This window comes from Lipotes vexillifer, unplaced genomic scaffold (assembly GCF_000442215.2).
Source record: "Lipotes vexillifer unplaced genomic scaffold, Lipotes_vexillifer_v1.1 scaffold386, whole genome shotgun sequence".
Lineage (NCBI taxonomy): Eukaryota > Metazoa > Chordata > Mammalia > Artiodactyla > Lipotidae > Lipotes > Lipotes vexillifer.
In genome coordinates, this window is record NW_006772588.1 from 1,109,018 (window position 1) to 1,124,303 (window position 15,286).

The 15,286-nt window shown below is 40.0% G+C and overlaps 2 protein-coding genes across 2 annotated transcripts in view; both read right to left on the bottom strand.

The window, feature by feature from the left end:
- Positions 1-7,951, bottom strand: part of FBXO4 (F-box protein 4) — a 13,401-nt gene extending 5,450 nt beyond the window's left edge. Inside the window, exons 1-3 of the mRNA XM_007447635.1 lie at positions 7,744-7,951; positions 5,508-5,743; positions 3,237-3,457 (exon numbers count right to left, since the gene is read on the bottom strand). Coding sequence (XP_007447697.1) covers positions 3,237-3,457; positions 5,508-5,743; positions 7,744-7,932 — 646 coding nt within the window. The 5' untranslated portion in view covers positions 7,933-7,951. The remainder of the gene's footprint in view (positions 1-3,236; positions 3,458-5,507; positions 5,744-7,743) is intronic.
- LOC103069416 (growth hormone receptor) overlaps positions 1-15,286 on the bottom strand; it is a 759,777-nt gene that overhangs the window by 726,714 nt on the left and 17,777 nt on the right. The gene's annotated exons all lie outside the window — the stretch shown is intronic.

A 15,286-nucleotide genomic window follows, 5' to 3' on the forward strand; every position in this document is an offset into this window, starting at 1 on the left:
CCCGTTGCGGAGCACAGGCTCCGGACACGCAGGCCCAGCGGCCATGGCAGCATGTGGGATCTTCCCAGACCGGGGCACGAACCCATATCCCCTGCATCGGCAGGCGGACTCTCAACCACCGCGGCACCAGGGAAGCCCTAACATTCCTTTTTATACCATCATCACTATCATCATTAACTTTATCATCATCCTCTCAGTAGCAGCTGCATCGTAACAGCTACTACTATTTATCCTCAAGACTAAGGCTTAGTTTCACTTCTTTTATGTTTCTCATTAGTCTTATACTCCACGTACACATTCAACCAAATGGCTTTTTTTCCCCACTCTGAAAAGCTGTTTTTAAATTCATGGCACCTTAGAAAACTGAGGAAATATGGCAGACACTGAAATTTTGAATTAGACTTGGGCTAGAATCCTGAATTTGCCACATATGCCCAAGTTTCTGTGTGCCTGTTCTGACATCAAAATATAGAAATAATACACACTTTTTTGGGTTATTGTAAGCATTAAATGAGATCACATATGTAAAACACCTACGGAGTGACTGGTAAGTAACAAGTGCTAAACACTAGCTTCTTACTATTTTATATCTAAATCATTCACCACTGTCATTCGTCCTTCTTTCTTAACTCCTTCCTTCCTTTGGCTGTGTTAACACTATGGGGCCGATTCTCCTCTTGCCTCCTGGAAAGATCCTTCTCCTCTGCCTTGGCTTTACCTCTTTTTGCTATATAAATGTCCTCTTAGATCTGTCTACTTCTCTCCATCCTCACCCCCACCTTTTAGTTTAAATTATTATCTCTCACTTGGACTTCTGTAATCATTTCTAACTCGTCTCCTAAATCCACTTCTGCCCCCTACTATCCATTCTTATGACAGCAGCTGGAGAGATTGCTTTAAAGTGCTTTTAATTACATCTCTTCCCTTCAAAGCCTCTGCTCTTCAGATAAACAAAATTTTAATATAATCTGGCCTCTACTTACCTCATTAGGACAACTCCATCTTTCATATCCTTAATCCCTGCATAACCACTCTAGGTATTTAAAGCAGCTATGCCGTGCCATCTTATGTCACCATTCTGGGCAACACATATATAGAAATCTTGGTGGCTGGGACTGCAAGCATCCCAGGCAAAGTGGCCCTAGTCCTCCCGCCACCAGGGGCCTCCCCAGAGAGATCACAGAAACAAATTCTACCATGTCTCTAATCTTTGTTTACATCAGTTTAACTTCCAGAAATTACCCTCTCAATACATCTAACCTCAGCCCAGTATGATTCTCATGTTGTTTTGCCCCACCTTGCCAATGATTCATCCCTCCACTCTTCCCTGACCTTGCAGGGTCTGAGGCACAATTAGATGGGCAATTTCAAACAATCACTCCAGCTGCTGTCTGGAGAATGAAATTGCCATTTCACAATCAGCAAATTTCCCCATATCCCAAACCTCTTCTTGAAGGGTTTCTTCCACCTCATGGCCCTACCTGAAACTAGCCTGTCCCTAGGTGCCACTTCTCTTAACAGTGGGGTCTCAAGTAACAAAGTTACCTATTCTCTCACATCTCAGGGTAAAGAGATGAGGTGAATGGTCTCCTTACTCCTCGATGCCATGTCTTAACCATTACTCACCAACCCTCTTGAAAAAACTCCATCTCTCTGAGACACGCACACCATTTAGCTGTAATACCATCTCCCGTCCTTAACCTTGTCATTTATGAATCTCCTATTGATAATCCCTTCCTCCAAACATTCACTGATGATTTCAGCACCTGGCTTACAATATTCCTCTATCCTCAGAAACTTCCAAGTCCATGTGGACTTCATATGATTCCCAAATCTTCATTTCTAGCCCAGATCTTTCTCTTGAGATATGGATGCATAAAGTAATCCATAAAGTTATTCGTTCATTCACTCATCAAATATATATTGAATGCCTACTATGTGCCTGGCACCACAGCTAAGAATAAAGCTGACAAGATTTCTGCCCTAATGGAGCTTCCATTCAAGTGGCTAGCTTATAGCAGGCATCTGTACTTGTATCAAAAGTTTCTCTTCCTCCTGTGTTTCCTTAACCTAGTGAATGGCACCATCATCCAATATGAAAATCAGACCAAAACCCAGGAATTATCCTTATTACTGCTAACACACACTGAGTCAATTCTATATCCTTCATATTTTTATCACAATACTGTAGTGGTTTCTTAACTTCTAACCAATTCTCCACTCAGGAGCCAGAGTGATCTATCCAAAATGCCATCTTGATCATCTTACTTCCCTGCTTAAAATCCTTCAACAAATGCTTGACATACAAGCATCTTCTCACCTGGCCCCACTCTGGACACACAGAGCTACTTCAAGTGTGTCATGCACACTCAGAACTTTGGGATTTTAGAAATGTAGTTCTCACTGTTTAGAATATTTTACCCTTTTTTTGATGGCCTACCCCTACTTATCCTATTGACTCATGTAAGGCATCATGTTCAATGCAGAGCCTTCTCTGACCCTTACCTTTCTACACAGGAGCTAATTACACCACATTCTGATCACCTGTATACATGTCTCTGTCCTCGTTTAGACCAAGTACCTTTCAGGGCAAACAGGAGATTTTTGATGTTGTTTATTTTAAATCTCTGCATCTTTAGTATCTAATAGGTACTCTTAATAAATGAATAAGTAAAGCACAAGCTAGTTTACACTGTTATGCATGTTTATTATACATCCTGCTTACCAAACTAACTACATGGTTGTTGTTGCTATTGTTTTTCATAGAAATAAAGGTAAGGTGATAATTTAGCTCTTTTTTGAAATTCCAATATATATCAAAGTACTTTGCATACAGTAGGCGCTGAATGGATTTTGCTGTTAACATTCTTTTAAAATATGGTAAATGTACAAATATAACTTTTTTTTAATAACATCTTTATTGGAGTATAATTGCTTTACAGTGGTGTGTTGGTTTCTGCTTTATAGCAAACAAATATAACATTGTGACAACATACAATTTGCTTTCACATAATCTCATATTCTGGACTGAGAAAGTAAGAGAAAGCTTACCTCTTATAAAAAGTAAATTAATTCCTTCAGTCCATAGAGACCTGAGGGCTCCCATGCACCAAATTAGTATATTTCATTACAACAAAGAGTTAATTAATTTAAAAACTAATTTCTTTCTATTTAACATTAGAGTCAAGCTCAAAGTGTTTGAATTATTATGTACTGTAGATTAACATGAAAATTACCATCAATCTGCCTCTGAGGCAAACCAGCTGTTGGGCAAAGCTCCTCGGAAGACATCAAGCTCAACACCAAAGATGTATTTAGTTCTTCCAAACCTGGTCCAAACATGGCAAATCGTGGTTCATTCTGAATGATCAATGAGTGCAAAAATGAGGTGACAGCTCCATACATAGGACGGCTAGATTTTGAGGGTCTTCTTGTATATGGACAGCACATTTTATAGCTGTATAAAATTGTCACAATTAGAAAATTAACACAAACACTTACTTAGCCAGTTATTCATTCAACAATATATAATGTATTGAGAACTTGCTAGACAAAAGGGATAAAATGATTATACAGTCCCAATCCTCATGGAGGGCAGTGGAGGACAGGCACCATTATAATACGTATGCCGAGTGCCATGACAGAAAAAAGCACAAGATGCTATGGGAGTAGTAGTGGTCTAGTAGCTGAGGAGGTCTTCCCTGGAAATCGGTTACTTACTTTCTAATTTTTCATTTAGATTCTCTAATGAAACACTTGGTCTAACACGTGTTTCAATGCTTAAAATTCACTACATAAAGCAGTGATTCTCAACCTGGGGAGATTTTGCACCCCCAGCGAACATTTCCTAAGGTCTAGAGTCCAGGGATGCTGTTAAACATCGTACAATGCACACACAAGACAGTTCCCATTACATCTGGTCCAAAATGTCAATAGTGCCAAGACTGAGAAACCCTGTACTAAGCATAAACTACATAGTTAGTATAAATGTCCCTAGAGATAAAAAAGAAAAAAAATTACTAAAGCTACCAATATAACCAAATTTCTTAGGGTACTTCTATTAACAGTAACAGTTCAATAAGTATTAATTACAGGGCAGCTCAAATTGTTCCTTATAGGTAACCTGGCAAACTAAGAATCATGTGAAAGAAACAACTCAACTTTTTCAATAGCTATAAATTTCTAAACTAGCAATTCAACATGTTATCAAAAATTAAAACAAAGTTACTCAAATCAAAATAAAACCTAAAGCCCTTTAAATCGAGCTGGTTAAGACAATAACTAACATTACAAGACAATCATCTTTACTTAGGAACCGTGTAATTCAAGAAGGAAAAAAAAATCAACTTTGCAGCTATGTAGATCTGGCTAAGCCTCACCACTTTAATTAGTTATATAAGCCACTTATAGTCTAAACTTCAGTTTTTTCATCTGCATTATTTAAGCAATAACAATTAATCCAGGGTCATAAGGATCAGAAATAATTTATATGATCACAAATGGTCGTTATTACGATTATTACTATCCCTAGGAAAACGTGGTTCCACAGCGCACAGAAACACTTGATGTTATGGTTGGCTGTGGGACAAAGAGGTAACACTAGCAAGTGAGAGTACAGTAGCACTTGTTAAAATTACATACATGTATATTTTAATCAAGTAGTCTCACAAGACTTGATGTAATGGCATCTGTATTGGAATAAGGAAAGATTCTGAATAACTTAAAATATGAAAAAAAGTCCCACATGTAGCTATTAAATCTACCACAGGAAAACAATTCTTACCTAACGCACAAATATTCTCTAAATTTTACTTACAATGCCTTAAATTTGGGGCTCTTAATAAAACAGGTTATATCCAGAACTAACGACATTACAGTCCCTTACAAATTATATGACCTTAGACAAATCCATAACCATGCAGAACCTTCATTCCACATCTATAACACAAGGAAAATACCTTCTTATTGCGTGAAAATTAAATAAGTAAACATACATAAAACATCCATCATAGAATCCAATACACTATAGTTGCTCAATAAAATTAATTCTCTCAAATACATGATATTCGAAAATGTCAATGCATTTGGGTGATAACAAAATCTTATTTCCCAGAAACTTAAGAATGGTTTTCTTCCATGCAAAAGAACTCCTGTCTGAACTCTGGCCTTTCCTTCTCTGGATATGGAAAAGTATTTAGTTTAACAAAATGACAAGTGTTGTAAAGATAATGAAAATTTTAAGAAGTGTTTTACTTCTTTCCATATAAACTATCTATAATTATTCAAATACTCTACTTAGGTACTACAGGGAAATAACAAAATGTGAACGCCTAAAAGGGTTCTATGAAGGAAGTTATTTTACCTAACCCCCAATTTTTACAAAAGGACACTCAGACTCAAAATTCATGCAACAAATTAGTAGGAGGGCCAAGACTAACTTAGACTACTGACTTGTAATATAGTCAAATTTAATATCTTCTTTTTAATTCGTAAAACTAGATACTTACACTGCCATGTAGTCAAAAAATGCACCATCAGTGACCTCAGATATAGGCTTTTTTAAGATTTCTAGATCTGGAAGAGACTTCCAGTCAACAGAAGACCAAGAAGGAAGATCCCGCAACAGAAAATATCTCCACAGAACTGCATCTCGTACAGTTTCATTCCAATAATGACTTGTACTTCCCAACTGACATAGATCATGAGGTGAAAGAAATGACAAAATATATAGCTGTACATCAATCTGAAACAGAGGGAAGCAGCAAGTAGGTTAAGGGATGAATAATTTATCTTGGTAAAAAGTTTTTTTAAATAATACATTACAGGGACTTTTAAAAATAATAAATTACAGGGACTTCCCTGGTGGCGCAGTGGTTAAGAATCCGCCTGCCAATGCAGGGAACACGGGTTCGAGCCCTGGTCCAGGAAGATGCCACATGCAGCGAGGCAACTAAGCCCGTGCACTGCAACTGCTGAGCCTGCGCTCTAGAGCCTGCGAGCCACAACTACTGACGCCGGCACTCCTAGAGCCCGTGCTCTGCAACAAGAGAAGCCACCGCAATGAGAAGCCCGCGCACCTCAATGAAGCGTAGCCCCGGCTTGCCGCAACTAGAGAAAAGCCCACGCGCAGCAACGAAGACCCAATGCAGCCAAAAATAAATAAATTTATAATAAATAAATAAATAATAAATTACAAAATAACATATTATACTAGGAAACCAGAGGTCAACTGAACAGTGCATCATTTTAATAATTAAATCTATCATGATAAATTACAAAATTAACAGTTTTTATACTAAATAACAAAATATCAACTTAACAGTCTTTTTTCTTTTTTGCAGCAGCAGCATGTGGAACTTCCCTGACCACGGATGGAACCCGTGCCCCTTGCAGTGGAAGCACAGTCTTAACCACTGGACCACCAGGGAATTCAATAGTCATTATTTTTAATGATGAAATCTATCATGCTGAAGTTAATTTCCTGTCTCTGGACAGAATCATAATGAACATTTCATTTTTGACACATCGAGACATTCCTGAAATACCTCCCATTGTTCTGGTATTTTTCAAGTAAAATAACCACTTCATTTAATTTTTCCTTATGAATATTCTGCCACAGCATTTATTTGAATGAACTGCTTAATGAAATAATTTATTCTTCAAAATGAAATCTTTATCAAGCGGACAAACTTCTGATTTTATCATTACATCAAATCAAAGAGTAAATCTGTCACCTGCGTTCTTCTGTAAAATCTGTTATTTCAGAGAACCTCTGCAAGGAGAACCATGGAGGCAACCTAAGCCTGCAGTGTTTAATTTCTGATGGACCTCAGAGAGTCAACAGTCCAGCTGACATACAGCATTTTAATAATTTCTAAGAAATTCTCCTCTCTCCGTTTTCCTATCTACCTGAAAAGTTTAACAATGAAAAATGTGTGTAGTTCTCGTGGCCTGCTGTAACTTGAGGCCATTGTAACTTAGTCATTTACTTTCCCGCATTTTTTTTAAGTTTTTTTTTTTGATGTGGACCATATTTAAAGTCTTTATTGAATTTGTTACCGTACTGCTTCTGTTTTATGTTTTGGTTTTTTGGCCAGAGGCATGTGGGATCTCAGCTTCCCACCAGGAATCCACCTGCACCCCCTGCAGTGGAAAGTGAAGTCTTAACCATTGGACCGCCAAGGAAATCCCTAGTCATTTACTTTCAATTGTCAGTTTTGTCACTTGAAATACAGGTAAGATAACAGTCGCAAAATCCTAGGAGACTGTGTGTTTTGCGGGACCGCCAGGTGTTTCGGTACATGGAAGCTGGGATGATAGATGCTAAGAACACAAGACACTGGACGCTTTCCATGATTTCCAGCACGTCTGGCACGGTCCCCGCGTTTCCTTAACCTGATGTTCAGGGTGCCCCAGTCCCTAGACCTGTTTTGGGGGTAGAAAACCGGAGGGTGACCTGGCTGGTTGCCAGGGCACAACCTGCAGGTGAGTTTCGGGGCGACCTTCGGCCCAGCTGCGGGGCACCAGGGGTCAACGCCAAGGCGTTTCTGCTCAACTGCTGCCCCCAGGTGACGACACTGCCCGGAACGGCTGCAGGGACGGGGCCAGACACAGGCCGGGCCCAGGGAGGCTCCCCACCCCCCGTCGCGGCCCCCAGAGGCCGCCGCAGCCCCCAGAGGCCGCTCCGGCCAGCGCCCCTCCCGGCCCGGCCCGCGGTCCTCCGCGGTGGCGGCCGACGCTCACCGGCAGCCGCGTTAGCGAGCTGGCCTCCTCGTCCGCCTCCTCCGGGGAGGCCCCCGGAGCCGCCCTCTCCTTGCCCACCGACTGCCAGAAGTTCCTCCAGCCGGTGAGGATGGCAGCCTCCAGGCGGCCCCAGTCGCTGTGGTGAGGCTGAGGGGAGACGCTTCCGCTGCGCGGCCCGCTTCCCGCCATGGCTGCCGACGCCGCACGTGACGCGCCGCCCGGTGACGCCGGCGTGTCCGTCCCCTGCTACCCGCCCCGCCCCGCCTCCGCTCCCTCCCTTTCCCCAACCCCCGTTGCCGCCCCCGTCCCCCCCCACCCCCCGCACTCCCGGTGGAGAGGCCTCCAGAGCCCGGGACAGAACGGAGAGATGGCCCGATTGAGCGTGGTTCCCAGTTGAGCTTCAGGTTCCTGCCGACAATCACTGCTCCCCTCACAACACGCCTCAACCTTAGGCGCGCTGACCTCACCCGTTGGTATAAAATCTCTCGCCCTTTGACCCTCTATAATTTTGTTACTTCACCCAAGGTGGGTCCCACTGTCTGGGACCCATTTCCACTTTGCCTGGGTCTGGGAGACTCTTAATTATGCATAAGATGGTGGCCCTCTTCCACTATCTGGGGCTTAGTATCTCTACGTAATCTGGTTTAAACTCTCAACCAGCACTTGCGTGCAACTTACAGGCCATGCAGCTATCCCTTCTCTTCGTGAGAATATTCAAATATGGAAATTTCTAAATTTCGGAATCAGCCTCTGTCCACCATTGTCTTATGTCAATTGTCAAAATCTTCTCACATATTACCCAAATCACCCATTTAAAAAAATTAATCTATTTTTTGTTGTTGCAACTTTTTCTTTTATTTAAGTATAGTTGATTTAGTGTTGTGTTAATTTCTGCTAGACAGCAAAGTGATTCAGTTTTACATATATACATTCTTTTTTATATTCTTTTCTATTATGGTTTATCACAGGCTATTGAATATAGTTCCCTGTGCTGTTCAGTAAGACCTTGTTGTTTATCCATTCTGTATATAATAGTTTGCATCTGCTAACCCAGAACTCCCACTCCATCCCTCCCCCACGCCTTGGCAACCACAAGTCTGTTCTCTATGTCTGTGAGTCTGTTTCTGTTTTTTAGATGTTCATTTGCGTCATATTTTAGATTCCACATATAAGTGGTATCTTTACGGTATTTGTCTTTCCCTGTCTTACTTCAATTAGTATGGTAATCTATAGGTCCATCCATGTTGCTGCAAATGGCATTATTCTTTTTTATGGTTGAGTAATATTCCATTGTATATATGTACCACATCTTATTTATCCATTCATCTGCCAATGGACATTTAGGTTGTTTCCATGTCTTGGCTATTGTGAATAGTGCTACTATGAACATAGGAGTGCAGTATTTTTTTAATTTTAGTTTTGTCCAGATATATGTCTAAGAGTGGGAAATTAATCCCATTTTTTAATAAGTCTTCAAAATAGAAGACAGGATCAGCAACTTCATAAAACCATTCAGGTCTTTAAGGATCATGATAGGCTACAGGGAACATATACATACCTTGTGTGTATGTACAAATGTTTAAAGACATACATATATTTAACATAATATATATACACCTCTCTGCCTCTCTCTCCCTATCTGTATCTATATCCACATTTTATCTATATTCCACATAGCAGAGCACCATAATGCTTAACGGACACAGGGCTTATCGGTTTGTATTTGCACTTCAAAAGTAAATATCTGGGGATCTAAATGTCAAATAACAGAAACTCAATAAAGCCCAATAACTGAGGTTCTGTGAGATCTGAATTTAGTTTCATTATGTATCTTGCATGCCATTGCCAGGGGCCAATAACCAACCCAACTTAAGGCTTAGTTTGTGAGGCTGTCCAGACAAGAAAAAGAGCCATGAATTAATTGGCATTTCTCCTACCTCTCTAGGAACAAGAAAGAACTAACACAAGAAAAAAAAAATCAGTTTAAGTATGAAGTACTGAAATGGTTCTAAGCTTTCTTAGAAAGAAAGTGACATTTGTAAAAGAATGTGTTCAAATAATTTTTTATTATGGAAAAATTTGAATACATATATATATATAGGAATATGAGTGAATAAAATGAAATAAAATGTATTTACTAGCTAAGATTCTAGTTACCAATGATTGTTTTTTGTTTACAAGGTGCAAAATGTTGCTTTTCAAATTTTGTAATTCCTTTTATTAGGTGAATTAAAGAAAAATTGTCCCTCATCAACCATTTGACTGCCCTGCCCAAGATCTGAATTGGCCTTATCTCTAAGGAGCCCTAGTTCGTTTTAATGGGAAATGGTATTTAGACATTATTTAATGGTCTTCATACTGTTATTTCCCATTCAAATTTAGAATTACAGAATTTTTACTTACCTTATTCAGTTTCATGTCTCTTCTCTTACACTGAAAATCCTCAATACATTTCTGATTTTCATAGTTGTTAACAATGTAAGTACCGAGGAGTTTGATTTCTTTCCAGTTCCTTTTGCCCTTGGGGATATCCCACTAGGGGTGTGAAAATTTTGTGCTTTAAAGATAACTGACACATTCCTGTGTATTGAAGCCACCAACTTGCTACATAATTACAGCTCATTTGTTTCATTTTGCTTTGGATTTTTAGGGGTTTTAATTCTGATGTAAAAAATACAAAATTCAGCATATATTCAGAGAAGTCGTTTCCATCCTGATCCCCTCCAACTGGTTCCTCTGCCCCCATCTCCCACTTCCACCATAGGTAACCATTTTCTTAAATTTTTTTTTAATATAAGCAAACAAGATTATACACACACATTTATATTCTTTCTTAAATAAATAGTACTATACGCCTTCTCCACCTTGTTTTTCACTTAATATGGCCACTCCATAGCATTTTACAGAAATATTCCTCTTTGGTTTTTAAAGCTGCATGCTACTCAATCATGTGGATTTACCAGTTTAACCTATTTTTAAATAGGGTATCCGTAATATTTAGATGACTAATATTAATTAAATGCATCTGAGAGATGCAGTGAGATAAGAGACCAAAAGGTAAGAGTGAGACCAGAAGCCAAGTCAGTCAAGCTGATTGGTAAATGTGGAAGTTCATATACAGCAGGTATATATACATTTGGAGTCTGAGGCTGAAAACTTCTGAAAATTGGGCTTCCCTCGTGGCACAGTGGTTGAGAATCTGCCTGCCAATGCAGGGGATATGGGTTCGAGCCCTGGTCTGGGAAGATCCCACATGTCGTGGAGCAACTGGGCCTGTGAGCCACAACTACTGAGCCTGCGCATCTGGAGCCTGTGCTCTGCAACGAGAGGCCGCGACAGTGAGAGGCCCGCGCACCGCGATTTAGAGTGGCCCCCGCTTGCCACAACTAGAGAAAGTCCTCGCACAGAAACGAAGACCCAACACTGCCAAAAATAAATTAATTAATTAATTTTAAAAGAGAGTAGCGATAAAAAAAAAAAAAAACTTCTGAAAATTAACTGTAGGTGTTCTCCCAGCCACACTTACTACAAACATTTAAGATGCCTATACAGCCAGTGATTTCTTCTCTGAAAACTTCTTGCCATTTAGAATGGCCACCACCACTTGTACTGAGCAAAGGGCAGTGAGTGCTCACTGGCCAGAACAAGAGTTTGTCACTCAGTTATTCTGGTTCATGAGTATTATGGTATTTTTTAGCATGATGAGTGAGGTGTGCCAATACATAGAACTGGCCATTAAGGAAAATAATAACTTTTGAGCTCTTACCATGTGCTAGGCATTGAACTAAGCACTTTGAATATTAACTCATTTATTCTTCAATAACCCATGAAGTAGATATTATTATTATTCCTGTGTTAAACAATAAAATGCTAAGGCACTGAAAGGTTAAATAATTTATATGGAATCACACAGCTAGGAAACAACAGAGCTGGGATTTAATCAGGCCTCTACCCATATTCCTAACTACCAAACCACCCTGTCTGAAAGGTATCAGGACCAGAAGCAATAATATTGTCAGTATGTTACCAAACCAAACTTGGGTCCATTTGCCCTTATGCAGTAAAAGCCAATCTATTGACACTAGATTGTGGTGAAGGAAAGTGCAGCATCTACCTCAGGTGCCAAACAAGGAGCATGCGCAGCTAATGCTCAAAAGACCCAAATTCTCTGATGGCTTTCAGAGAAAGGTTTTTAAAGACAGGGCGAGGGAGAGGGTTGCGGGGTGCATGGTCAGCTCGTGGACACTCCTGATTGGTTGGTGGTGAGGTAATCGGGAGTCAGCATCATCAACCTTCTGGTTCCATCCAGTCTGGGGTCTATGTGCCTGTGGGCAGCATATAGTTAACTTCTTCCACCTGGTGGGATTTTCAGTATTTGCAAAACAGCTCTAAGGGTATGGCTCAGAATATTATCTATAACCCTTGAGGAGGAAGGAAAGGTCCTTGACTTTGTTTAATGGTTAAACCATTATTACTTTGTCCTGTTTGACTGTTTTCCTTTGTTTCTGCATTTTCTCACTTCTCTGATTAAATTTATTTTTGGAACTTGGGGAAAGCCTAGGAGGCTAAAGTTTTTCTATAAACAAGAGGCAGGTGGAGGACATGGGGGGAGGGGAGGAATCTGTCCCAGAAAGGCCCCATAGGGTCCTGCTTGATTACAAATCGTAAACTAACGATAAAAGTTTTCATTCTGACACAACACTCAGATAGAAAACAAAGATACAAATATGGGACTATGGTTTTATTATTTTTTTAATTTTATATGCTCCAAAACATTTTACTTGGAAATTTTCACTAGAAGTAGGAAAATAAAAAAACAGCAGCACGAATACATAATGCATATTTTAACTGTGGATACATTAAATGTATGTTAATGTAATACTTCCATGATAGCTCATATTGTGTTAAAAAAAATAATACAAGGAGGTGATACTAGAGAACTATGGAATCCTGTATTCTGTGGCAGAAGGGGTATCCTTATGGGAGTCAGAAAAGGAACCCTGGAAGGTGGAGAGAGAAAAGTGACAAGCAATCTAAAACCAGCATATAAGCCAGCTGCGGGTTTTTAAAAAATGGCATTAAAATGAATCTCCCACTTTAATGAACATCAGAGAATTCCCAGTGGGACTGACTGTAAAGGCAGGAATGTAAATTTCATCGTGGGGTTTTAGCCAATGACTCTCACCTCACTCTACAAGTAAGGGAAAGTCTTCACTCATGATCTGCATCTTCATCAGCATCAAACAATTCACAGTAGCCAGAAACCCTATAAATGCAGCAAAGCAGACAAGCCTTTAACTAAGTCTCAAAGCCTAGATAACATGAGAAAATTCATAGTGGAAAAGGATTATGAAAAATCCTTTAACAGAGTTTAAGTTTTAGTAACCATCAAAGAGTTCAAAATGGAGAGAAACTGCAAGTGTAATAAATGCTACAAGGTCTTTAGGTTATCACTTACCCATTAGTAAGGGCCACACTGGAGAGAAACCCTTTAAATGGGATCAAAATGAGAAGTTCTTAGGTAGTGATTCATTGTTTAATTCAGCATCAAAACTTCCATAAGAAAGAGAAACTTCATGAATATACTGAATGTGCAATGGCACACTGAATAGTATTCAACCAGAGGGGTAGACCCAAATGCTGAAGTAGACAGGTGCTTACAGGTGCCTTCCCAACCACCCTAAATAAAACAGCACCCCTCTTGAGTCACACTAGCCCCATGCCTTGCTTTATTCTTCATAGCACTCATCATTCACCAAGCTACACATTTATTTCTTAAAATGCGTTAACTTCCTCCACTAGAAAACAAACTCCGGTGTTTTACAAAGCTATATACTCAGTGCCTAGGATAAAACCTAGCATGTAATAGGCACATAATAGTTGTTGATGAGTGAATTATAGTAATTATAGTACTTTTCTTATGTGGAGTATTTGGTATTTTGAAGTTAATCCATTCTAAATGAAACAGAATTTACATAGCTGGCTTTAACACATACAAAAATGTACTGTCCATTGTTTTGTAATACATCACAGTAAAAAGCATTATAACTGTTATGGTCTACAAATTATTCTCCAATTGTGTGGGGGATGAAAAAGTTGTACAAAAAGCACCCAACAGTAGCCCCATTAGTGTACCAACCAGTGAGACACCCAAGTGGTTCACAGGGTCATGTAGACAAAATGGAGTTCCCAGCTTCTGAAGAGAAAGCTCTCTACTTTTCTCTGGTTCTAGATCTAAATGATACTTTACTCTTCTGAGGAGTAATTCCCTCTTGGCCTTATCAACCACTGGTACAGAGGTCACGGCAGTTTGGAATCCAAGAGCAGTAAACCTTTTGTGGCAGGCTTCAGCACTTAAGAATCATGCCTCTTATTAATTCAAAAAACTAAGGGCCTACTATTCATTAAGCACTATGCATAAAAATAAATTTTTAAAATATGGAGTTTGCCAACTCATAAGAAAAATGACTATAAAGCAATGTGATCAGTGTGATAACATGGGTTGGGGAAGTTACAGGGAGCAGAAGCAGAGGGACATGTAACTTTGCCTGAAAAGGGCTGGAAAAAGCCTTATGGATCCAATATCACTGGAGCTGAGTCTTAAAGGATAAATAGGTATTCACTTGACTACAAAGAAGGGCCAAGTGTTCCAGCCATAAGTAATGAGGATATTGAGGGAAAAAAACACACAGCACACTGGGGAAGGAACTAGTATACTTGTGATTGATCATGATTCTCCAAAAAGGGTGGGGTGAGGGTGGGCAGTCTGTGATTTAAACCTTTATACTTAGAAATCACAAAGGTATTTTCATAGCAAAACTTTTAAAAGCTAAGTTAAATAAAAATCTTCTTAGCTGTGTAAGGATAAACAAGGAGACAAAGGCAGAGATAGGGAGAGACTCTCCTTGTCCCAAGCAGCTCCATCAGAATGTTGATCAAAAATGAGCCTAAGGAACACTGGACTAGAATATGATCACACAGGAAGAGCTGCAGAGATGAGGCTGGCAAGGTAGGCAGAAGTAGGTTACAGCATTCTGTGTTGCCCTGCTTTGTGGAAGATCAAAATGAGAGAAAACATGAACCGGAAAAGATTTTAGATGAAGAGTAAGGATTAGTTGTTTGAACATATCGAATTTAAAATTACTATGGGATGTCTAAGTGAAGATATTTAATAGGCAGTTAGAAAGAAGGTTTAGAAAGCAGAAGCTGGGATTCAAGCTACAGGTTTGGGAGTCAGCCTAACATTACAGGTGACAGAAGCCATGACTATCAATAACATCACATAAATGTACAGTTGACCCTTGAACAATGACGGAGTTAGGGATGCAATCCTCCTGGCAGTCAAAAATCTGCATATAGGGCTTCCCTGGTGGCGCAGTGGTTGAGAGTCCACCTGCCGATGCAGGGGACGTGGGTTCGTGCCCTGGTCCAGGAGGATCCCACATGCCGCGAAGCGGCTGGGCCAGTGAGCCATGGCTGCTGAGCCTGTGCTCCGCAATGGGAGAGGCCACAACAGTGAGAGGCCCGCGTACCGCAAAAAAAA